The sequence below is a fragment of the Protopterus annectens genome, chromosome 7.part0 (assembly GCF_019279795.1).
Source record: "Protopterus annectens isolate FY-2018-M chromosome 7.part0, PAN1.0, whole genome shotgun sequence".
NCBI lineage: Eukaryota > Metazoa > Chordata > Ceratodontiformes > Protopteridae > Protopterus > Protopterus annectens.
The window spans coordinates 1,362,309,171-1,362,334,478 of record NC_056739.1 but is presented as its reverse complement, the minus strand read 5'-3'; the positions used below and the strand labels follow the sequence as shown (position 1 = coordinate 1,362,334,478).

Genomic DNA, 25,308 nt, shown 5'->3' with positions numbered 1-25,308 from the left:
GAGGTTCAACACAGATGATGGTGTTGTTAAGTAAACAGACAGTAAAGGTAGCTTTATGATGTTGGACAGATTTAGGGAGGAATAGGAGAAGTTTTGTTTTCTTACAGTTAAGTAGCAATTGGTTGGACTTTAGCCATTTTTCAACTTAGTGCAGAGACTCTTGGGTCAGGGTGTGAAGGTGAGTGATACTGGAGGAGGAGATGATGGTGGAATCATCAGCATATTGTATGACAGATGAGAGGAAAAGTGTAGGTCATTAGTAAAGATATTAAATAATACGGGTCCAAGGATGGAGCCTTGGGGTACCCCAGTCTGTACTGGTAAGAAGGGGAAAAAAGTTAGATTCCCATTTAACTGCCTAGAATCTGTTGGAGGGATAGCTGGAGAAAGTGCAGAGTTGAAGAGATTAAGGGTAGCTAGTTTGGATAGAAGCAATCTGTGGGAAACAAGTGTCAAAGGCTTTGGAGAGGTCCAGAAACAAACATGAGAATAGCTTGTTGTTGTCACAAAAATTTGTGATAGAATCAGTGACTGATATCAGAGCAGTAGCTGTACTGTGATTTGGGTGGAAACCATGTTGTGTAGGGGTAAGCAGATGATCAAGGAGCTGTTTGAAGATGCACTTTTTGAGAATTTTTGACAGGGGAGATAGAATGGCAATGGGCTTGAAATTTGAGGAGTCAGGTGAGTTGCTACTTTTATGTAAGGGAATGACATAGGATTTCTTCCAGATTTCAGGCACAGCATTTTTATTGATTGACCTATTGATTAAGATGGAGATGGGGTAGGCGATAGAATTGGCAGCAAGTTTTAGGAATTTAGGTGGTAGGTTATCAGCTGATTGAGAGCATGTTTTAAGTTTGCTAAGGATTGACTTGATATAAGTTGTGGGGATGGGTGGGTTGATGAAGGGGGAGTTAGGTAGATGATGGTGTCATTTTTGGTCAGATTATGAACAGACTCAATGAAGAAGGAATTAAGAAAGGTAGCAGTATCAGTGAGAGAGCTGTTAGGGCATGAATTAGATGATGAGGGGCTACCAGGATGTAGCAGTTTATTTACTGATTGACAGAATTTTGGGGGTTGGAGTGAGGATTATGTACAGGTTTTTGGAAATAGTATTTATTGTCTTGTGTCCTTTTTTTAGATAAGCTGTGAAGCTATCTGTAGGACTGAAGATCAGTGGAAGTATTAGATTGTTTTCCATTTTTTTCCATGCACTCTCTCTCTCTCTCTTATGAAGTGGCTTGTGTTAGCCCAGGGGCATACAAGGTTTCAATTCTTATTTTCCTAATGAGGCCAGGGAGTTGTGTGTGTCTAGAAAGATGTTGCTAAATACCAGGACAGCTTCCTCCAGGGGGGAGTCCATAGAGGAAGGGCCAGTTAATTGTAGAAAGTAAGTGGTTGAAAACATCTGGATTAAAGTTTGAGAGCTTACTGCAGTTTTTGTGTTGCTGGGATTTGTGTCATAGAGGTGAGTGTCGAAGTATGAAAGTGGGATAGTGGTCACTAATGATATCAAGTAGGGTGGAGGGGTTGTGATAGGAGTTAGGGTTGAAGGTAAGGACCTAATCTACTGTGGAGCCAGAGTCGGTGTTTTATATATATATACATATATATACTGGAATGCCCTTGATACTGATTCCCCTGATACCTCTATTAATCTCTTTGGCTTCTCCCAGCTAATCTCTGCCTCTACTCATGTAAATAAAAAAAATATATATATATATATATATATATATATATATATATATATATATATTTTTATTTTTTTTATTTACATGAGTAGAGGCAGAGATTAGCTGGGAGAAGCCAAAGAGATTAATAGAGGTGTCAGGGGAATCAGTATCAAGGGCATTCCAGTCAATGCTAAAGTCACCCAAGATAATATACTCTGAGAGATTCGGGAGAGAAAGAGCTCTATGATAGGGATGTTGTTTCCTGGGGGGATACAGGTGGTGGCAATTGCTAGTTTCTTGTGATTATTCAGTTTACAAGTGAGAATGAGAACTTCAGTTGGGTGGACGTTTGAAAGAGTGATTGGTAGAGGGTGGAAGCAGAGCTGATTAGAGTATAGAATTGTAATCCTGCCACCTTTTTTCTTAAGTCTATCTTGCCAGAAGATGTTATAGCCTGGGGGAAGAAATTCTGAGTCAGATATGTGAGGCTTAACCATGTTTCAGAGAGGGCGAGAATGTCAGGGGTGTATAGGGAGAGCCAGGCATGGAACGGGGAGATTTTACTCAAGATACTCTGAATGTTCAAAGATAGAACAGATAGGTTTTCAATGGAAGAGGATGGGAGGGTCTGCAAGGTAGTACTGGAAGTGGAGTTTAGGGGATGTGAGGAATGAGCAGAGAGAGAGGAGCTGTGGTTTGGTCCCAGGTTGGGATGTACATCACCTGATAGTAGTAGATTTAAAAGGAGTATTTTGAGAGAATTAAAGTGGTTGTATTGGAGGTAGGTTTTTGGTTTAGTTTAAGAGGGAGTGTGGGTAGCTGTAATATCTTGATTCTATACAAGGTAGTGTCAGAATGAATAAAGTGTGATGAAGTTAAATATTATTAGAGGACAAAACAACACAAGCAACCAGAAAGTTTTCCCAATTAGATTTTATGAAAGAAGCTACAGTTTTAACAGAATTATTCGAAGACAGGGTTGCCCCTCTGATCAACTTGCTTTAATAGCATAATAAATGATAAATAAAAATTTTCTTCAAATTAATCACTGCTGCCATAGTCCAAGCTATATGGGTTGTATTCTGCAAGGACACAACAGCTGGCCAGCTTCCAAAGTTTCAGGGTGCCTTCCACACATTCAAACCATTAGTGAGCTCAAGCGTAGCAGACTAAAAAGATAGGTTTAGCAGGTAAGCACTTCAGAGCTTTCCAGACGGAAAAATGTACACTCCTCTCAGGCTTTTGAGGATCGACAGTCAGCTTGTGCTGTTATTTGCTGGGCAGGTAAGTTCCCTACAGGGGAAAAAAATACTTTAAAAAATAATAATGTTTGTTTGATAGTACTTTCCTGTTCAGAAAAGATATTTTAAAGCTAGGAGTTTGTTTTTTAATGGACTGTCACAAGACTGTATTGTACTTTTAAAATTAGAGTGCTCTTTTTTTCCTACAAGTTTAAATTGATTAAAGTATGTAAAAACATTTTTCTGTGGGTACATTGTGTTTATTTTATTTTTTGGGTTTGCTAAAGTGTTTTAAAGTATATGTGTCCTTTTCCATGTGAAAAGTAACTTTTAAGACTTCACATTTTACCAGCTTTGGGTGCTTCTTTTCCACACAAAAAAGGCACTATTTTTAGCTTGACCATGGAACAAACTGTCGGTCCTTCTTCCAGCCACAAAAAAGAAAAGGTTAAGCAAATAGCCTTTGCCACCACAGCAGGCTAGCAATGTGCCTCAGCTGCAGGTGTGTCACTCTGCTGTAGCCATTAGTTGTACCTCAGACCACTCATCTTTTACCCTGGACTCCTCTGCTACAGCACCTACAGCCACTGTGGACTGAGGGTTAGCCACACCCTCTGCTGCTGTTGGGGTTCACTCTGTGGGAGACACTCTTGTCTGGCCTGGGACAGGGAAGCAGGGAAGGTTTCCCTGTTTTGTCAGAATGGTGTGCCCATCCCTGTTGGCTGTATTTTTTCCTGTCAAAAAGAAACAGAAATCTAAACATGTATCTACTCATCCCCAAGGACAGATGCAAGCACACAAATATAAAATAAATGCTTACTCTGATCAAGGCATTCAACTCTGAATCATCTTTGGTCCCCGGGACCTCATCAAAATTGTTAAAGAAAATATCACAGTCATGTAGTAGATCAACAAGCAAGGAGAAACCAGGTCATACCCAGTCTGCAGACTAGCCATGCTAGCTTGAGCTACAGCTTCACAGCAAAATCCCACTCTATAGGCATCATCCTACTTTCCATTAGTGCACAACTGTGTGGCAGACAAGCCAAGTAGGAAAAGGGCAGACCCTGCCAAATGGAAACTAGATCAGAGGATTCTTCCAAGATTTGATCCGTACATGGGGAGTTGCTAGAGGACACCCATTTGCCTCCTCTCTGCAGCTGGCAAGATTCTTTTCCAGGACTCCATGCAAGGAGGCCTGGAAGACAGATGCTTTTTCTTTTCCTTGGACAGGAATGTTCTGTATTCTTTTTCATCCTTTCCACTGATATCCAGGGTTCTTCTGAAGATTCATAAGTAATCCCCCAAGATCACGGAGGTGACTCCCTTCTGGCTTAAGCAACAGAGATCTTGCCTTCTTTTGGAAATAGCCAGAGACAATTACCACAAGCTTCCTCACATAATAGATCTATTCACAGACGATCAGGGATGTATGATACACCTCAAACCCACTTAAATTCAAGTGACTGCCTGCATAACTGAGTCTCGACTCCCAACAGACACATGTTTAATGAGGACATGCAGCAGGTACTAATGAAGTCAAGAAAGCCTGCTATAAGAAAATCATATATTAGCAGTGGAAAAGATTTTCTAGCTGGTGAAAACAACATAACCAACATCCATTCAGGGCTAGGTGTTCTCTGCTTTTTCAATATTCATGTGAGTTACTATCCTATGGCCTTTTTTACTCCTTAATCAAGATTCATTTAGTGACCATTTCAGCATGTCTGCCCATGGATTCTCTTCATTTAATGCATTTTCACGTTATAAAGTTTTTGAAAAGGATTTTCCTCCAAGAAAAATAGTGGCTCCTCCTTGAGATCTTAATTTCAAGTTACAGAATTAAATACTTGCTCCATTTGAACCAGCTAACCTGGCAGACTTGAGGTTCTTAACATATAAAACAGTTTTACTGATTGTTCTGACAACTGAAAGAAGGATATCTTAGTCACAAGCTTTGAGAACTAATCCTTCTGTTATGTCTAAAGTGGTATCCAAGTTAACCTTAAGCCAAACTATATATCTCCATACCTTGGATGTCCACAAACAAGTCAGGTACTATCTTGACAGAACTAATATTTCAGATATTTGGATCAAGTGTTCATTTCTTGTGAAGGTAAGAAGAAGAGAAAGCCTGCGTCAAAACAAACCATTTCCAAACTGTTGTCTCAAGCTATTGCCTTTTGTTATACCCACAATATCAAAACTACTCCAGACAGGGTGAAGGTCTACTCTACCAGGGCCATGACTTCATCTATGACTTTTTGGAAAGGGCTAGATTTTAGAAGTATTCGAGAAGCAGCAACTCAGTCCTTTGTACAGACTTCTAAAAGCACTATAAGCTTCACTCCTTTTCTAGGACTAGGTCAAGCTTCGCTATGTCTATTCTCCAGTGGTTCCTGTACTCTTCCCCTTCAACCTCCCAAAATTTGTAAGTTATGGTAATCTACCCATACAGCTTAGGACACTGCAGCAGTGATCAATATGAAGAATATTGCACAGTTGTTCCCTAACAGCAGATGTGTGAATGATCACTGTTGCTCTATTAGCTCCCTCCCTCTCGTTTCTTAGTGTGTTGTTTTTCCCAGGGTGTGGACTTTAGTTGTTGTTTCTAGCATTGTTCTTTCAGGGCTCAGCATCCCTCTGTCTGTTGGCATGAAACCTTTGAAGGGCTTGGCACCCAAACATATCTTTTTAGTCAGCTCAGCTCAAGCTGACTAACAGTTTGAGCACAAGAAAGGTGCCCTAAAGCTTTGGAAGCTGTCTGGCTGTTAAATCCTTGGAGGGTATAACCCATATAGCTTGGGCTACTGCATTACTGATCATTCAAACATCTACTGTATGGTAAGTTTACTTACACAACTGTACTTTCTGTTATAATAAGTGGACTGCCATAGAATACAAGTAAACAGTAATCAAATGTTTTGGAGAATTTTTTTACTTCTTGTTTTTGTAGACAAATACAAGATTAAAAATGTGATTAAGAAGTAACTTAACAACTGGAAAATAATTTCATCAAACTATATACAATGTTGTTGAGACACAGCCCACTTTACATACAAAAGGCAGAAAAATGATAAACAGATTTTTGAAAGTAACAAAAAAGATGCATGTGACTTCTTTACCTGAATCTAACAAATTAAAAGGCACTTTTGCCTGCGGGAGCTGCAGGTATTGTACATTTATTGATACTGGACAGGTGTTAAATTTTACATAATGGTAGATTAGTCTCTATGAATAAACATTACACACGTAGTAGTAAAATTGTGGTTTATGTTGCACAATGTGTGTGCTGTGAATGTTTTTATGTATGGAAAACTATCAAAACATTGACTTAGATAATTTATCGACATTACTGTTCTATGCTACAAAACATTGACATTAGCAATGCACTGTATAAGCATAGTCTGTTTTTATTGTTGATCATGTTGACTTTACTTTTGGGTTTGAAGAATATAACATTCTAGATTCTAGAATGCAAGGAGGTGAGATGGCAGTTATTGGTAGGTGCCGACAAGCATACTGGGTTAAATGAAACTGACAGTATTAAATGTTAAAGTCATTAGATAATTAGTGAATACATGTTAATTGTTGTTTTTCTTAGTCATGTGTCCCTAATCATATGATTTTGGTACATTATTTAAACATATATCAGTTGCATCTTTTGTATTCTGATGAAGCTCTTGTTATTTAAAGTGTTCAATTATTTTTTATTAAACTGAGTTTCTGCTAGGCTGTAATACATTTCTGCTGTAATGCTTGACAATATTGGCAATGGGTAATGCTAGTCTTTAAACTGTTTTTATCCTCAATGTTATTTGCAACACTGGTACAAGCACCATTAACATTTTATAGCCTCAGGTAATGACTACTATGTATCCACAGAGAATCAAACTTATAAGAACTTCCCAGGATCTTTAGTACGATCTTGTGCACCAGTGTTGGTGATCTTTTTGTACTATTTTGAAGTTGTAGCATGGTCCACTGAAATCCTCCACTCCAGTCTGTGAAAGATTAATATATGTGGCACCACTTGCAGAATAGTTTGGCACTCCTCATTTTTGGACGGCTACTACAGTGCTTCACCAAGACATTAGGAATCAGGTCTTCTTATTCATTATGTTCCAAATTACAGATCCTGCTGAGTGTTGCTGACACTGCACTGTGAGCACCACTGCATTACAATGGGAAGCACAAAATAGCTACCTATCACTAAGTAATCTCCTCTCATAATCTACCCTTGTATATCTGAACTGTCAAACCACAACAACTATCCCACTCTTGCTTGTGCTCATTCTCTACGATCCACCACATCATTTAACTGCTCCCCACAGCAAGACACGCATTCACAATCTCCGTGGACATACAAGACTGAAGCTGTATGCATATTCCTTTTATTCCAAAATTTCTTTCAACATCTACAGCATAAAGTCTCATTTGAATAAATCTGCCCACTGCATTTGTTTTAGGGACATAAAACTAAAGAGATATGCAGGCAGGGATAGCTAAAGCAATTTCTTTACTAATCCATACTTGATATCTATCTGCCTTTATGGTCCAAAGTCTATACTTCTATTACTTTGCAATCCTACTGTACACCAAGGTCACTTCTGAAGTATGTCCAATGGATCACTCTACATGTCATTAACATGTCCACAGGATCAATCAGTACCAACTGGAAATATAAACACATGTGTAACTATGAAATACTTACAGTCATCTGGCCTCATCTGTCCCATTGGTCTTCTAATAGGAGTACCAGAAACCACAACTGAAGATGCACGACCATGATAACCAACTGGCAGATGTAACCTAAAAGTTTAAAGACTTGGAGTAAGAAATTTTGCAAATAAAATGGCTGTTAGAAATGTAGACACTGAAAATGACATTCAAACATCATAAAAAAGGGAGCTTAGTTTAAGCTATGCTGGAAGCATTGTGCACACATGCAAGCAAAGCCTGCAATAAATGTCTGTGTGTATGATCGTAAGCAAGCAATGATTAGACCTGGAGGCATTGATGGCTACTGATGGCTATAAAACTATTAGGGGAGACATAAGAAACTAACACTGAACAGCTACTGTATAAGTCAATGAAGATTTTACTCTTCTCCACTCTAAGTTCTCTTATGATCTTATTAGTGAACGTTTTATAATATACACTAAACTGAATATATATGAATGTCATACTGCACCCATTTCAGGGCAAATATCAAGGAGAATGCAGATTACTAGGGTCAGGGAAGGTCTAATAAAACAGCTTCATGTTTAATAACCAAATTATTATTTTAATAACATTCTGTCAAATTCAGTTAATTGATTCAGGTCAAACTTAAATTATTTATTTATATCATTTTTATAGGGTAGCAAGCCCACCTGTACCAAATCCGCTACTTATATATTACTACTCTGACATCAAATACCCACATGGAAGGTGTAACCTCTCTTTCCTGCAGCTATCAGCCTTCCCCAAGGTTGTGCAACTTTGGACTGGTAATATTTAAGTAGTGGGGATGTACTGGGGGATGAGGCTGTCTCCTCAGGAAGAAAGTACTCAATGACTCTACTTTATTGCACTTTGGTGATTCAGCTAAATGCCAAATAAGTACATTGAAAAATAATTTAATCTGACTAAATATAAGCAGAACATTTGTTTCCAAGTTAGTGCTGGATCCATAACATTTTAAAAGGTTATATTACTAATGTTTCAAAAGGTCTTTACATATGGAACAAAACTATTTCAGGATCAATATTATTCTTATGGTTTCCTATCAAAATTTTGAGTGTTACATTGCCAAATCCATGTACTCAAAGTCCAAACTCTGAATGCGAAAATGAATACTGATATTCCGGACCATTAAATTCCACCCCCTTCTTGACCCATGTTAGCCATTGTTTTTAGGTGTGGAGTGGTCGGAAATGTCATCATTCGACTTGTTTTTGGTATCTGGACAACTTGGCAGTACTGATTTTGCAAGCATAGTTCAACGGTGTAGTTCATGCAACATTTTGATAGTAAACCTGTTCTTACATTAACTATTTTTAATAATAGCCTTCTCTCTCAGGTAGTTTACTAAAAATATCTGTCCATTCACGTATTTAGGAGTATTTCTGGTCCTTATCCTGTTATTACATTCATTTCTATACATAGAACTTCAGACAGACATGAAGCAATTCTGCTGCTGGAAAATTTCCAGGCTTCTAACATCTCAACCATGGCCTGTTACAGAGAAGAGGATTCTACCACCATAAACAAAATATGCTCTTCCAAGAAATTCAGATGCCCTTAGAATTTGTAAATTCATGCCATCGCCTACAAAGGAAAACACTATGGTGATGTGACGCCCCTGCACTGGCCCAGTAATCAAGGAGCTTCAATCCTCACCACTGGTAATAGTGGGGAATGTACACACTGGGAGGATGACAAGTACACTCAAAGTAAAAGTCAGTCTGGGGCTGGTTTCCCCATCTTTCTCCAGCTCCCCAATAAGACTCCCCACTGGTACAGCTACAGAGTTGAGATCTTAGCTGAGTGGCCAAGCCAAAACCTCCAGTACCCTCTCTGTCCAACCAGTGCTTTGTGTCTTTGCCCAAGTAGCTGACACACACACACACACACACACACACACACACTTTGAGATCTGATTGATATACAAACAGACACACACACACCTGGGAAAGGCTAGCACAGGTTTATTAGCTATGCTCCCTTCTGTCCAGACTACAAGATAGTGCTGACTGCCACCTAGGGTTACCACCTGACCCTCTTTGTGAGGGACTGTCCCTTTTTGGGCAGTTGTATCTGGTGGAAAAAACTAAAAAATGGCAGATGTCCTGAGATTTTAGGCCAAAAATATTTCTCAAGTTTTCTTTAATAGTTGCATAAGACAATTACTTTGCATCTGAAACACCTGTTATAAGAAATAGAATAAGTAACTTAAAACAGCATTTATCAAAAAAGTGAAGTTCTTTCCTTTGCACTGGCAGTGGGTATATTTTGCCATGCAATATCTCACGTTTCGACAAAAAATGTCCAGCTTTGGGCAACTGAAAAGTTGGCAACCCTACTGCCACCAGTCAACTCTTTATCAGCTACTTAAGACCCTTAACAAAGGGTGTCCAATCCTACTGTGTAATGTTACTATTATCACAATGATAGTCTGACCAAAAGCAAGGCTATTTATGAGTGGCCTGTACAGTGTCACCATATAAATATGCAAGTACCCTAAGAGCTTAAATATGTCTCACAAATATCAGCCACAAAGATAGGTTTAAATATATTTAATAACAAATAATAAAAGAACAAGACAATGCTAAATATGGTATTCACAGTGACTTCTGAGTTCGCAATTACAGGAAATATTTAAAATAACAGTGCAGGACAGTCTCAAATAAATAAACATCTAAGCTATACTCTACTATATTCCTATCTGAACCTAAAAGAGTTACTATGCCCTAAAAACTTACTTACAGAACAACACATAGGCAGAAGTGCAGAAGGTGGGGATGACTGGATGTTTCCAGATCAAACACAAAATACAAAATGCACACACTCTCTCGCTCTCTCTCTCTCTCCCCGAGAGCGTTCTTAAAATAACATCAAATAATACTGCTGAGTTAGCTTGGATGAGATCACTTTCTGTCACCTGACTAACAGAATTTAACATCTCTGTGTGAAAAATACATCTCACTCAGATGTCTGAAGACCCTGAAAGTCATAAAGCAATAAAACACTCCTGCATCTCAAACCTAGTAATTACTATTCTTCCAAGATGATAGAAAAGCTTCTAGCTCTAGACATTGTGTCTGCTACTGAACTGAAACTGAGGGATAACTTTTACAGCACAATCGTAAAACAATTTAATTTCAACTTATTTTCTTGAAGTTTTGCAAGTTAACCCTCTATGTTCTAGTTTATACTGTTAAAACATATACATGTAAAAACAGTTACAATAGTTTATATACATTTCTGTTCTAAGCCAGCAGGGCATGCTGTGGTTACATTTTAGCTCAGCACTTTACACTTTTACACACACTTCTGTATGAATCATATCAATATTCACAAATGACAAAGAATTTACAAAATTCTGTATAGCTGGACTGGCAGTATTTCCTTTTGTGACAGGTGCCATCAACAGAAAAACCTTACTGACAATTAAAGAAATGCGAGACTTGGTCTCGTCACACTTTCATTCAGACCGAAACATCTTATTCACCCCTTCCTTTGGCACAAAAGCATACCATAAAGGCTGTACATTAATTAAGCAATTTATAAATAATGGAAAGATAGTGTTCAAAATACCAGGCTATACACAGTCTAAAAACAGTGACCATTCATTTCTGGTGGTCATCCCCAAGACTTGGAATGACCTTCTAGCCATAGTCGGATAGTGTACTGACCTCAGACTCATTAGATCTCCGATATAAGTCACATCATTTATTTATTTACTTGCTCAATTCCCCCCTAAAAATCAGAGTGGACATCAATGTTTCACTCATCTTCCCATCATATAAACATTTCTCATTTGCATTCTTGCTCTTTTCATCTCATACTTAAAATTTCATTTAATATTGCTACACTCATCTCATACTTAAAATTTCATTTAATATTGCTACACTCATCTCATACTTAAAATTTCATTTAATATTGCTACACTCTAACCTTATAATATGTTTCATGATAGGTTCTCCCCGATAACAGAGGAATATATCCACAGCACTGTGTATTTGTCAGTGGAGGGATTCAGAGAAATTATGCAGCAACAATAAAAAGATATTCAGTTACGCAAAAAATACACAGAGCAAAAGCTCATTACTGGGTCAGTAACTGTCTCTGAACTGAACACATCACAGTTAGAAGTAAGCTAGAGTTCCCCCTAGCAACCCACAATGTACTTCTGCACAGGCAACTACAAGTGCGCACACACACACACACACACACACACACACACACACATGCATCCTCACGTACACCACACACACACACACACACACACACACACACACATATGCATGCTCACTCACGTCCTCCACAAACACATATACACACAGCTCCAAGCACTTCCCTACATACACGTACATACAGAATTGCAGTAGTTACATTCTGTGGCTTTAACAACCCCACTCCTTTGGCAAGCATCAATGGGTGGACATAATCAAAGTTGTTTACATTTTTATTTCTTCACTCTCCAAATACCATGGTAGAACTCAGCTTTGAATTGCTGTACCATGCCATCAGACTGAGGTGTGACTGCACTAACAGGAAAGGGAAACTGATTTAAACTGTATTGTATTTTCCTCTCTTGTTTTACTTTTTATAACTTTGTAAGCTGTATTTGAGCTACATATAATTTGTAATATGTTTACTTTCAGATGCCAGGGAATGGTTGACCTATTCATTGTGAATGAAAAAAGGGAGGAAGGGTAAAAGAGAAATGCATGAAACTTGTAACGTGTAACTTGCTATTTGTCAATAACCACCTGATTACTTGCATGTAATTAAGGAACAGAACAGTTTGAAGTTGGGAAGAAAAAGGGTCATAAAAATACAATTACAAGACTCTTCAAATGAGAATTTAAACTAGATTTTTCCATTGTTTGAGGAGGCCTATACGTTGGAAAAAATGTTTATTGTTTAATTAGTCTTTCTTCTGTTGTGTGGGAAAAATAAGTGATGTAATCTTACGTAACCCCTACCCTCAGTTTAATGTGGGAAAGAAACAGTGAGACGAGATGTGTATATTTAGAGCTGAAAGTAGTCAATTTAGTCTTGCTTGGGAAATTTTGATGACATACCTACGAAGGTATGCTGTGTGAATTTTGCCTTGAATAAATTTAGTAAATTAGAGTAGTTGGGTTGAGTTGACCTACAAAAACAGACAGGGTATTTATTTAGCTGCATCTCAGAATTTTCATAGATTTAGTCTGTACAGTTGTTATTTTTATATTCTCTGTGCATGGCCTTGGCCTCAATATTTAAAGTGTATGTACTGTCTTGCCTTTTCATTGTTTAAGTAAAGATTTACTTACTCACTCTTAAGACCTTCTGGTTGGTATATATTATTTATGTATTGCTATTTATTATTTGAAAAGGAGTATTAATTGGTTGACAAAGTTGCACCAGTGAGATATTAGTTTTACACTTTACATTTGGTTAAATCAAGAGAGGTACGATGACTTGTGTGTTTGATCTCTATCCGTACATACAGTGACAGTACCACCATGCCCGGAAGAAAGCTGTAAGAAATTGGAGAATTCTACCAGCATTCCTTGGCAAGTGTGTGTGTGTGTGTATACCTGCTTGTGAGTGTATGAGTGCGCACCTGCTCGTGTGTGTGCTTTAAAAATAAATGGTTTCAAAAGCACTTGCCATGGATAAGGGGCACTGGAAGACTCTATTTCACAAAAACAGAGGTGAGAAAGGGGTCTAGGGTGCTAGGCCAAAGGGCCATCTTTGTGCAAGGTCAGTATGTAGTCCCAGATCCCAGGCTGGGTGGAATGTTGGAAGCCCACACCCAGGAGAGCAGTGCATGTGCTCTTTATGCCCCTGAGGTAAGGTTGGCACTTGGGGAATTGTTTTTTAAATCAGATCTATGTGCACTTTTCTCAGATTATGGGTACCAGTGATGACACAAGAGACAATCTCTCTAGTAACCATTAGACTTATTTGGGATATTGGAGTGGATCAAAAACCTCAGCCCATTACCATTATATACCCAAGTAGCCTTCAGGTTAGCAATGATGTGATTCAGAACTCTTCGTGTGCTAGTCTAGTCTTCCTAGTTAAGTGAAAGTGGTGCCATCCATCACCGTGATAACTAAACCAAGGAAAGATCTCTGTATTCTTCTTCTGGTCTCTTGTGGTAATTGAAATGGTTTGCGGTAGATAATTATGGCAAAGTAATTATGTAACTCTTTCTAAATTCAAGACACTCAATGTTAAACATCCCACGTACAAATAAGCTTTGCCATGCTGGAAAATAGCTTTCAGCAAGGGGTAGTCTGAAGAAGACACAAAACAGTCAAACTTGCATCATCAAGGAGGATTTTGATAAAAGCAGACTTGCTTCATTTCCCATGGGGTGTTTAGGTACAAGGGATACAGGTAGAGCTGTACCCCTGAATGTATATCATGAATTCACATATATCAGGGATAGGGTTAGGTGCATATTGTGAAGCAGTGTAAAATGAGCCGCCTGAATACGACTGTAATGTCAGCAGAGGTCTCCACCAAGTGGGACACAGTTACAGGCTCATGGACAACAGTGAACAGAAGCACTCACAATCATGGACAATATCAGAATAATACCAACAATAATCCCAGGTCTCTCACATAACATATGTAATCGAGAGTGATCATAGATCTGCACGAACATACTTGTACAACGATTATGAGTTGTCAGCAATCTATGAGGGGAATCAAGCACAGTATCCTGACACTGCTATACCTGTATGAGAGATTATGATCAATCCATGCTAGCTGACTGGCATGCATGGCATACATACATATATACGGCACAATTCACAGTGTCATGAACGTAACCCATGCCATCAATGTTGTAAATCAGCTATGTATGTACTGAGTGCATCACCAGAGCAAGTATCACACATGCATCTGGTATAACACCTTGATGGGGGTCCTGCACCTTCAGAGCTCACTGTTGCAAATGTGGTACACTTGAGTTATGCATCCCTGGAAGATATGTAGGGAGGTATATGAAAAAGGTTGCACTGTACTTGGTTATTGCTGGGATGATGGCAACTATGGAAGTATAATGGCCTTTGATATGGTGTCCTGCACATACTCAGGAGTTGTAGCCACCATTGTGGGCACATGCTGGTTGATGTTCCACATAACCATCTACCTCAGTACACAGGTCACATACCACTTGGTCTGCTCATATGGGTGTGCTGTCTACATTATCATTGGGTTGTGTCTTTGCTTTATAATGTAACAAATCCCCCATAATTTTGTTTCATCTCATGTGTCATCATGACTGTGAGAGCAATCTTTTTAAGTGTTGATACTGTCAGTATTATACTAATATCACAGCTGGATTCAATTATTGTACACAATCTGTAGTCCTCTCAACAGCTGGTTGGACACATGATGTGTATGTCATTCTTGACATCTATGACTTAAATAATGGACAGGAAAGGGTCTCAAAAACAGCCCTGAGGTACAGACCTAATCAGTGGACTCTAAAGGCACTACACACACTTCAACATATACATTTAAATGTCACTTATGTGATCCATTGGTATACCCACTTGGTGATATAGGTGTTTATGGCCACTTATGACAGTGTTGCAGTAATATATCTGTATGGATTTGTGTCCAATGCGTTGGCCTGGTCAGGCTCTGCAGGATGACAGTGTTGCCATCATACATGCCCCTGCTGACCTTCTTGAAGACATCTAACAGATGTAACAGACAAGGATGTAGCATAAACAAATCACACACGCAGCCAGGATATTACAGTGTACATTTAGAAAAGCTCCATGATGACATGTTGGTAGTTTATACATGCATGCATGCATCAGGTGATGATCCCCCCAAACTCAGATGGATGCATGTTGATATACACCCTTCTATCGGAACATATTCTATCTGAAGACTGTGCTGAAGTTTGAATCCAACCGTGTCTGGTAGGTTTATGTTCCGAGTCACACTGTAAGAAATCTATGATCTTGTCACGGCTCACTCATTCTGCGTTATTAGCCATACAAATCACACAGATGTGCTGCCCTCCTTAACATAGACACTGAGTAAGGTTTGCATGTGTACTTTGGCTGATGAACAGTGGCAATGGGGGGGGTGACATGTGAGACAAACAGTCAGCTAGCAGATTGCCTATTCACTCTGGTTGGGTACGTCTGATGGCATCCACATGCACATTTGTGCTTAATTGTGTCTTCCACTTAACATTTCAATTTTACTGGAATACTTGAATTGTGAAAAGATCTACACATACGACCGTGGTCATTCGCAACATTCCACACATTGATACCATGCACACAGTCATACAACTGTAACAATGTCATGTACAAAAGTCAATTGCACAACATATGCCTATATGTGTTTCAAGGGCAAGCTGTGTTTGAGCAGCATTATGCCATGTCAGGACACATTATAGGTCAGTTTTTTGAGGCTCATGCAGACAATTTACTGACACAAATGCGAATAGTCACACTGGTGCTGCTGACTCACTCAATAATCCTTGCTTCTAGCAACACAACTGCACATACAATGAATTCCCCAAGGCTGCAATTTTATCAAAATATGTGATATATTGTATATAATCACAGTTTAACATGCATATGAGACAAGACTTATGTAACCATGTAATCAATATGATGTGTTCCACACAGTATTTACTGTTGATATGTAGACACTTGCACACTTCTGCCATACTACAATTACCACTATGATGGTGGAATGTGAAATGTGTCAATGGCTGATCTGCTCCACTATAACACATGTCCTAATATGCCAACAATATACATACAAATGTATCACACCATGTCACTCATCACCCAAGTACCATTATGACTCTGTCATACTTCATGTTGGGGTGAATTACTTGGGACATACCTCTCTGGAATTACTTGGGACATACCTCTCTGGAATATCTGAAGAGTCACATGACTGACCTCTCATATTATGTGTCCCAGACAGGTATAGCCCTATCCCTAAGCAGCATTCTACCTTCACCCAGAATAGTGCCACAATATAAACAACAGATGATGGATTTCAACAACTGGCTTAGCTTCTGGTGTCAATCTAGAGGGGATCTAGCATCTCTCAGCCTGGGATGGCATGGTCGACAAGCCATGCTGCTTTGCCAGAGATGGTCTGCACCTGTGTCCTCTAGTCTGTCAGATACCGGCAAAGCTGCTTGCCTAAAAAAGGCACTCTGGGGAAGGCAAAGTCAGAGCAACAAAGGTTCTGACATAACATCCACTGGAGGCAAAGACACAGTTCTGCTGCTTAATGCTAGGAGTGTAAACATGAAGTTGCATGGGAGGATATTGCCAACCTGTTAGCTGACAGATTTGGCACAAACTTCAACCTCCAGGCTCCACTGACCATACCACAAAACCTGACAGCAGTCCTCTGACTAGTATCTCTAGACATTGGGTCATATCTGTGCTCTCCAAGGCTAAAAACATAGCCTCCATGGCACCAGATAACATCCCAGGTTGCTTAAACTGGACCTAGTGGACCCGATTAGCATCTTAAACTACATTCTGAGAACTGGCTTTGTTTCAGGAGAGTCGACAACAGCAGTAGTAGTCCCCTTGAGCAAAGGGGGCCATCAATCAACCCTGGGAATTATAGTCCTACAAGTCTAACCAGTCTCATCTGCAAGGCCAAGGAATAATTATCATTTACCTTATTTACCTTATCAACAAGGACATAGGTGACCTTCAAACTTTATACCCAACCCCATTTGGCTTCATTAAGGGAAGATCATACTTATTAAACCTAGAAGACTTCTTCGAGAATGTCACCAAAGCCCTGGATGAAGGTAAGATACCACCTATCTTGATCTGACCAAGGGTTTTGACACAATCCCCCGTTCAAGTATCATTGATAAGGGTTAATCCCCAGCTGGGAGAGTTTAAGTCACTAAATGGTTAGCCAATTGGCTGAATGACAGAACACATATGGTCAAAGTTGGTGACTCAACCTCTACCAAAAGGGCCATCATCAGTGGCATGCCACAACGATCAGTGCTAGGCCCTTACTGTTTGGAATCAATTTCTCTAAAGTCCAGGTTAAATTAGATGGCCTTTGACTTACCAAGTTTGCTGATGATTGCAACTTGGTGAAATCAAGGAGTCCCCCCAACAATGTTAACATATTACAGGAGGGACTAACACAGACAAATGATTGGTGACCAAGCCACAAGGTTTAAAACTATATGCAAAACAGTGCCATTATTATTGCCTTTGGTAAAGTGGAATTCCCTGCTAACTACATTATTGACAACACTCCCCCAAGCTCAAACCAAGTAATGAGAGACCTAGGAACACAGGTAGATAAGCACTCTGAAGTTCAACCACCATGTTTCTACAATGGTAAGGAAAAAGTCTTCTACATCATGCACCTCATATGTCAGGGCATCACATCCAGGTTTGAGGATGTTAACACCATCTACTCAACACTCAGACCACTAATAAAGTACAATGTTCCCTTTTGCATGCACCTCACCTGATACCTGCAACAGCTGCAGAGACCACAGGTGTTTCTCGACAACAAAATGCAGGGCCTACAAACCATACCATGACGTACATGGATACACTGAAAGCACCGACACTGTACTCTGTATTGTACAGGCTGCTGGGAGGTGACTTGTGCATGACCTACAGGACAGTCTCTGACCCTGACTGGATGGAAATGCTGCACATATGCTAATCTAATGTTACAACAATCACTCGTTCTACGGACCATAACCTAGCCTGTGACATTAAGAGAACATGCTTCAGAGACACCTATAGCTGATGACATTAGCATAGCCTGTTCAAAGGAAAATGCTAATAGCAGTATCCCATACCCTGGTGTAAAATGCTGTCTCTATTGTTAACAAAGTGAACACACACACAGCAGTTGACTGCAGTGAGAACAGAACCCCTACCTAAGTACACTGACTAGAGACCTCCATATTTAAAGCAAGTTCCACAGCACAAGTCTGACTTGGAGAGTGTTGGAGAATGATTTATAGGTGATAACATCAGCAGTGACTGGTGAGGAGAAGATGGTAATAGCAGTGCCCCACAAGCTGGTGCAAAATGGTCTCTCTAATGTGAGGGCATACCCACACAAAAAAAAGTTGACTGCAGTGAGATTAAAACCCCTACCTAACTACACAGACTACAGAACTAATTTCTTAACGCAAGTGTCACAGCACAAGTCTGAAATTTACAAGGCTGCAGGACAATTTATAGTGGATGACATCATCATAACTGGATGTTTGAGACAAGATTTTGGGAGATGTGTCTGAAAATGGATAGCTAGCCATTTAAAACTGTCAAGATATTAAAGATCTGCATGTTACCACATAGAAGAGTGTGCAAAGTGTAGCATTTGCTATTGTTTCCAATTTTCAGGTATACCTTAAGACAGGTTTGCAAACTATTTGCCAACAGCTGTCCACATTACTACAAGTACTGGAAAATTTGAATGAGTATTGTCATTATAAAGATGTGTATGGCATACAAGAAAACATTTGTTGTTTGAAGTTGATATATTTGTGAAAAAGTACTGATATACCAAGTTTGAAGTTCATGGGTGGAGGTAACAGACTGCTGCAGTGTAAATATGTGTTCTTTTCCTAAGAAGTGCCTTCCCTTTGTGTTTTTACATGTATTTTCTTGGGATGAAGACTAAATGGACAGCAAACATAAGCAATAGATGCTTTTGTGCACTTTCTGTAGCACACTGCTGAGCAGTGGGTTTGAGTGATCGATGGCAAAGTGCATGCGAAATATACATTTACTGTATACTGCTTTCCTTGATTGTGCATAATTAAGCAGAGAGTAAATAACAGGCTCATTGCTAAAATTATGAGCGGTCGGAGTAGTGAGTATATGAAACACACCTACTTCTCAGCTGACTCTGTGGCAGCACTTGTAAGTGCACTGACAAATTTATTTTGCAGCCCAGATGATGCAAGGTTCAAATCCAGGTATATACAATAGTTTTAAATATGTATTTATTACTGCAATAAAATAATTCTTTATTTTACATTCACTGTGTGCTACTTTGGCACAGCATGTTTAAGCGGCATTGCGTGGAGGTAACCGCATTAATGAATAACCATTTATCATCACTTGGCACTGCGGCGTGATGCCAAACTCTGCACAAACACAGAGGCAAAAAAAATAAAGGGCTCCACTGCCCCTTTTGTACGTATGTGTGTTGCAGGTTAAAGGTGTTAAAATGGGGATGAGTAGATAGGAAAATGGTAAAATGAAGGGCAAACAGAGGGAATAACAAAGGGATAGCAATATAGGAATGTATAGGAGGGAGGTAGGAAAGAACCACAGCTATCCACTTCAACAGTGTAAAATGGAAATATATGTAGAGAATATTGGCTGAATTTGGACGGGGGTGACAACAATGCAATCATGTTGTATAGCCAACTGGATAGAATAAAGTGCATCAAGCAGACACGTGTGAAGTGGAGAACTATGTATGGGATGATTTTGTTTTTTTTTTACACTTCAGTAAGGGGGAATGTTGGGTAAGGGATGTAGGTATTTCTGGGTCAGGTAAGTAGGGTAGGGAGGAAGCAGATGCAAACAAACAGGATAAACAAGACAAGGCACAAGGATGGTGAGGAACACAAAAGATTGGGGGACACCATGATTGTCATTAGGGAGGAGACAGCAGATGCCCATACCCATCAAACATGGGGACAGTGAGAATCTTGTCCTTACCCACAGGACGGTCATCACTGTCCCCTTACTCTGCAGGCTGTTGCAGTGTTTGATGTCTTCACCTATGGACCTTATTTCAGAGCAGCCTCTCCATCCAGCACAGGCTGTGCACAACCCTACACACCAACCCTGGCATCTCCTGGCAGGTTATAAAATCACCACCTCCGCCACTAATCTGAAGAGGTACTACAGTACCAGCTGCCAAGGTAGTGCTACCTAATGTGGATGGCCCAGGTGGTTCAGGTGTAGCAGAGGCAGCACTGCCAGGGTGGGTCCCAGATGTGCTGGGCATCAATGCAGGAGCCAGTGGAGCAGGGGCAGGCTGAATCACATGGGTTGGCCTACCTCCCTGCGCTCTAAATCATTTTGTGATTTGTCAGAGATGGATAACATGGAGAAGCCTTGACAACAGACAGAAAAAAACAGAGAGATAAGGGTTGGGGCAAGAGAAGAAAAAAAAAAAAAGACAGAGATAAAATTAGTACCATCATATGTGATGAGGATTGCTCAAAGTAATCCCTGCAATGTGCATACACTGCACATATGCTTGGACCAATTATATAGATTAAGTTAACAGCAGGGCATTTATGCCACTTGTGCTGAAATTAAATCATATAAAATATTTTAAAGGATTTTACTATATATTTTATTACTTGTAATATTTGAACCCACAATATCCGACGACAGTATTAGACTTGACTCCAACAGTTGGCTTGTAATATAGACTGATGCATGCATGCTTGCTTTTACAGTTAGGGTATGCAGCTTACTTTGCTACAACTGTATAGAAAATAAATAATTTAGCTAAAATAATAGTTCTGTTGCGCTGTATATATACCCCTTGCTTCCCTCAGTCTCTCTAGATGCTCAGCATGGGCATCTCTATATGCCATAATCTCTGTGTTGACTGTGGAATAAAGAGAAGAGAAGAGAACAAGAGAAGATCATTATGCATACCAGTCTAGCCTATATGCAGCTTTCTATCTACTATAGATTCTCTTTATCCAGTATACTTACACAACTGTGGGGTGTCACCAGTCCTAAACTCATTCAGCCACTGGTTGAATGTATCCCTCTTGTGCCTTTTTAGGTCATTAAAGTGATGTCTACACTGTTCTCTAGTGCGTGGAATGTCGCTTGCACTGGAGGCAGCCTTGGCCAGACTATTCCAAGCCTCAGACTTGTATTAGGAGCCGCTATAGTCCCCCTGCAAGCACCTTTAGCTTTGGCAATTTACAAGGAGTCCAATGAAGATCCTGGACTCCTCAACAACCCACCTCTGCACCCTAAATTGGGCACTTTCCCTTCTACCACCAGACATGTCTGACCAGAGAAAAAGTACAGTTTTGTACCTACCATAAATGTAGATGTTCGAGTGCTCATACAGCTGCAGTCATTACAGATGGGTTATCCTGCCGTCGGGCAGGTCCTCGGTCGGCCGAATTCCAAAGTCTACGTCCGGCGTCGGTTGTCATCGCTTCTTCCCTGACGTCAGAGCGGCAAGGGTATAAAAGAGGCAGCCGACGCCATCTTCTTCAGTTTTTCTTGCCCCAGATGTCAGGTGCCCCCAGAAGGAAGGCAAAGCATAAATTTATGTAATCATGCAATATAGAATAATCAAAACACATTAGTTGCAAGCAAATACACCATAAAAGAATACCCCAAATAGGTTGTATGAGAAGGTGTTTGTCATAAGGCCTGTCCTAAGAGGGGACGGAGGGGGGGTAACCTGGACTGCAGCTGTATGAGCACTCTAACATCTACATTTATGGTAGGTACAAAACTGTACTATGTTCATCGTGCATACAGCTGCAGTCATTACAGATGGGAAGAATCCCAAAGCTAAGTAGGGGTGGCAGGCACCAAGTGGAACTAGGAGGAGCAAGGATGCCCTGCAAGACTGCTGTGGCAAATCCTGCTCTAGATTTAGAGTATAGTGGAAGGTGATAGTGCTTGGAGAAAGTGTGCACTGAACTCCAAGTGGCTGCTTCCAAGATGTCCTTGGTAGGGACCCCCCTGAGGAAAGCTGCAGAGGTAGCTGTGGCCCTGGTGGAGTGGGATCTGATGCATGTAGGCACAGTTTTTCCATGAAATGAGTAATAAAAGCGTATGCAGTGGGCTATCCATTTTGAGATTGTCTGTTTGGAAATAGCCTTTCCTTGAGCACCTGTAGCATAGGACACAAAGAGTTGCTCGGACTTCGTGAATGGCTTTGTCCTGTCCAAATAATAACGAAGTTGTCTGTGAATGTCCAAGGAATGTAGTAGTCTTTCCCCTTGTTTTGTGGATTAGGATAAAAGGTAGGTAAGTGGATAGTCTGATTCAAAGCTACACTGGATACTACCTTTGGCATAAAGGTAGGGTTGGTTCGTAAGGAAACGCTGTCCTGATAGAAAATGATGAAAGGTTGCACAGCCATGAGGGCCTGTAGCTCCAAAACCCTGCATGCTGAGGTGATAGCCAGAAGGAAGGCGGTTTTCCATGACAAGTATTGTAGTTCTGTTGAAGAAGCTGGCTCGAAGGGAGGAAGGGTCAGCTTTTCCAACATGAAGTTGAGGTCCCAAGCAGGGACTGGTGGTTTCCTTGGGGGTTTTATATTCTTTGCCCCTCTGAGGAACTGCCTTAAGAGAGGATGAGAGAATAAAGGAGGATCTGTGTTGTATTGTGCAGAAATGGCTGAAGCGTGGATTTTGATGGAGGAGAAGGAAAGTCCACAGTTTAACATCTCAGCTAGGTACTGTAAACTTTGACGTAAATTTATTACCCAAGGATTCTGGCCCTTTTCTTGATTCCAGGCACAAAATCATTTCCATTTGGCGGAGTAGGCTTTTCTAGTAGAAGGTCTTCTGGCCTCCAAGATGACATCCTACACCTCCTTGGAGAGGAGGGTCTGTTGGGAAATCAAGGAATTCTCCATGCAGCTAGATTTAGGGTTTTAAGCTGGCTGTGAAGGGTTTTGTAGTTGTGCTGGGACAACAGAAGAGGGACTAGAGGTAGGATCCATGGTGGGGAATGTGTCAGGCTCTTCAGGAGTGGATACCAGTGTTGTCTTGGCCAGTCTGGAGCAATGAGAATTATTTTCAGCCTCTCTGCTCTGGCTTTTAATAGGACCTTGGGCAGCAGAGGAAGAAGCGGAAAGGCATAGACTGTCAACGTTGTCCAATTGAAAGAAAGTGCGTCCACTTTCCAGGCCTGTGGATGATAGGTCCTTGAACAAAATTTTTTCAACTGGTAATTTCTGTGGGTAGCAAAGAGATCTATGTCTGGCTGTCCCCATGCCTGAGTTATCCGAGGATGCAACTTCCATTCGTGTGGATCTGTCATATTTCTGCTTAGGCTGTCTGCCAGTGTGTTTTCCTTCCCTGGCAGGAATTGTGCCTGTAGTTGAATTTGTAATTCCAGTGCTGTGTTCCACAGGGTCATGGCTTGCCTGCACAGGGGGTATGAATGAGTTCCCCCCTGTTTGTTTATGTACCACATCACTGTGGTGTTGTCTATCCTTATCAATAACTGGCCTGGAAGCAGTAGGTCTTTGAAGGTCATAATAGCATTTTGCACTGCTAGCATTTCCTTTTGGTTGATGTGTAGGTGCTTCTCTTTTTGGGACCATTTTCCCTGAATGCACTGATCTGTCATGTGTGCTCCCCAGGCGTAGTCTGAGGCATCTGTTGTGATGATTTGAGTTGCTTGAGGTACACAGAAAGGGAGACCTGTGTTTCTTTGGCATGCTTGAGCCCACCACAGAAATTCCTTTTGAAGGCATGGAATTAGTGGTATAATTGTTTCCAAGCTGTGGCTGTGTTGAGACCATACGTTTTTTTAGGTACCATTGAAGTTTCCTCATATGCAGCTTTGCACATGGGAGTAGTAGGATGCAAGATGCCATGAATCCCAGAGCCTGCAGGACTTTCCTTGCAGTCAGCCTGATGAAGGTTGCCATTTTGCTGAGGTATTGAGACAGTTGCCCTTGTTTGTCTGGCGTGAGGTAGGCCCATCTGGGTGGTTGTATTCAAGCTAGCACCCAGGAAAATAATTTGTTGAGAGGGTATTAGTTTTGATTTCTTTTTGTTGACTGTGTATCCCAGAAAGTTCAGCAGTTTTATTACAAACGCCAGATGTTTGTGTAGTATGTCCTTGCTGTCCGCTTGAATCAGACAGTCATCTAGATATGGGTAGATTTGTATTCCTTGTAGTCTAAAGAAGGCGATTACTGATGCCAGGCATTTCGTAAACACTCTGGGCACAGTAGATAAGCCAAAGGGCAATGCAGAGAATTGATAATGGGTTGAACCTGCAAGAAATCTGAGGGATCTTCTGCAATCTTGTCTGATAGGGACATGCAGGTATGCCTCCTTGAGGTCCAATGTTACCAGCCAAGACTCCTTGCTCAGCATGGGAAGAAGCTGCTGTAATGTGAGCATCTTGAATTTTGGTACCTGTAGATATGTGTTTAGGATGGATAGGTCTAAGATAGGTCTCCAATCTTTGTCTTTCCTTGGTACCAGGAATAGTCTGGAATAAAACCCTTGGCCTTGCTCTTTTACAGGTACCTCTTGAATCGCTTTCATGTCCATGAGAGCTGAAATTGTGCCTCTGTCCTTTGATTTTGTGGCAGGTTTGGCATGCCTCTCATTTTTGGAAGGATGTGAAAGTGGAACCTGTAGCGTCTGTCTATAATGTCCAGAATCCATTTGTCTTTTGTAACAATATGCCAATTTTTTGAGAATAATGCCAGTTTTCTGCCCAAAGGTGCTGCCATTAAAGCTTTGCTTGGCAGGTATAGGGGGAAGTCATTGTGTCTGCTTTCTAAATGACTGTGATCTATCTTCTCCACCTCTTGGGGTTGGTGCTTGCCACTGTCTGGCTCTGAAAGATCCTTGAGGTTGCCCTCTACCCCTTGGGCGTCTGTATCTGCCCCTTTGAGGTCTGTCCGTGGCTGGAAAG

At 40.5% G+C, this 25,308-nt stretch overlaps 1 protein-coding gene across 1 annotated transcript in view; it reads right to left on the bottom strand.

The window, feature by feature from the left end:
- The window catches only part of FAH (fumarylacetoacetate hydrolase), a 373,600-nt gene that overhangs the window by 250,611 nt on the left and 97,681 nt on the right, over nt 1-25,308 (bottom strand). The window contains exon 6 of the mRNA XM_044077971.1: nt 7,635-7,732. Within this exon, the coding sequence (XP_043933906.1) occupies nt 7,635-7,732 (98 nt within the window). The remainder of the gene's footprint in view (nt 1-7,634; nt 7,733-25,308) is intronic.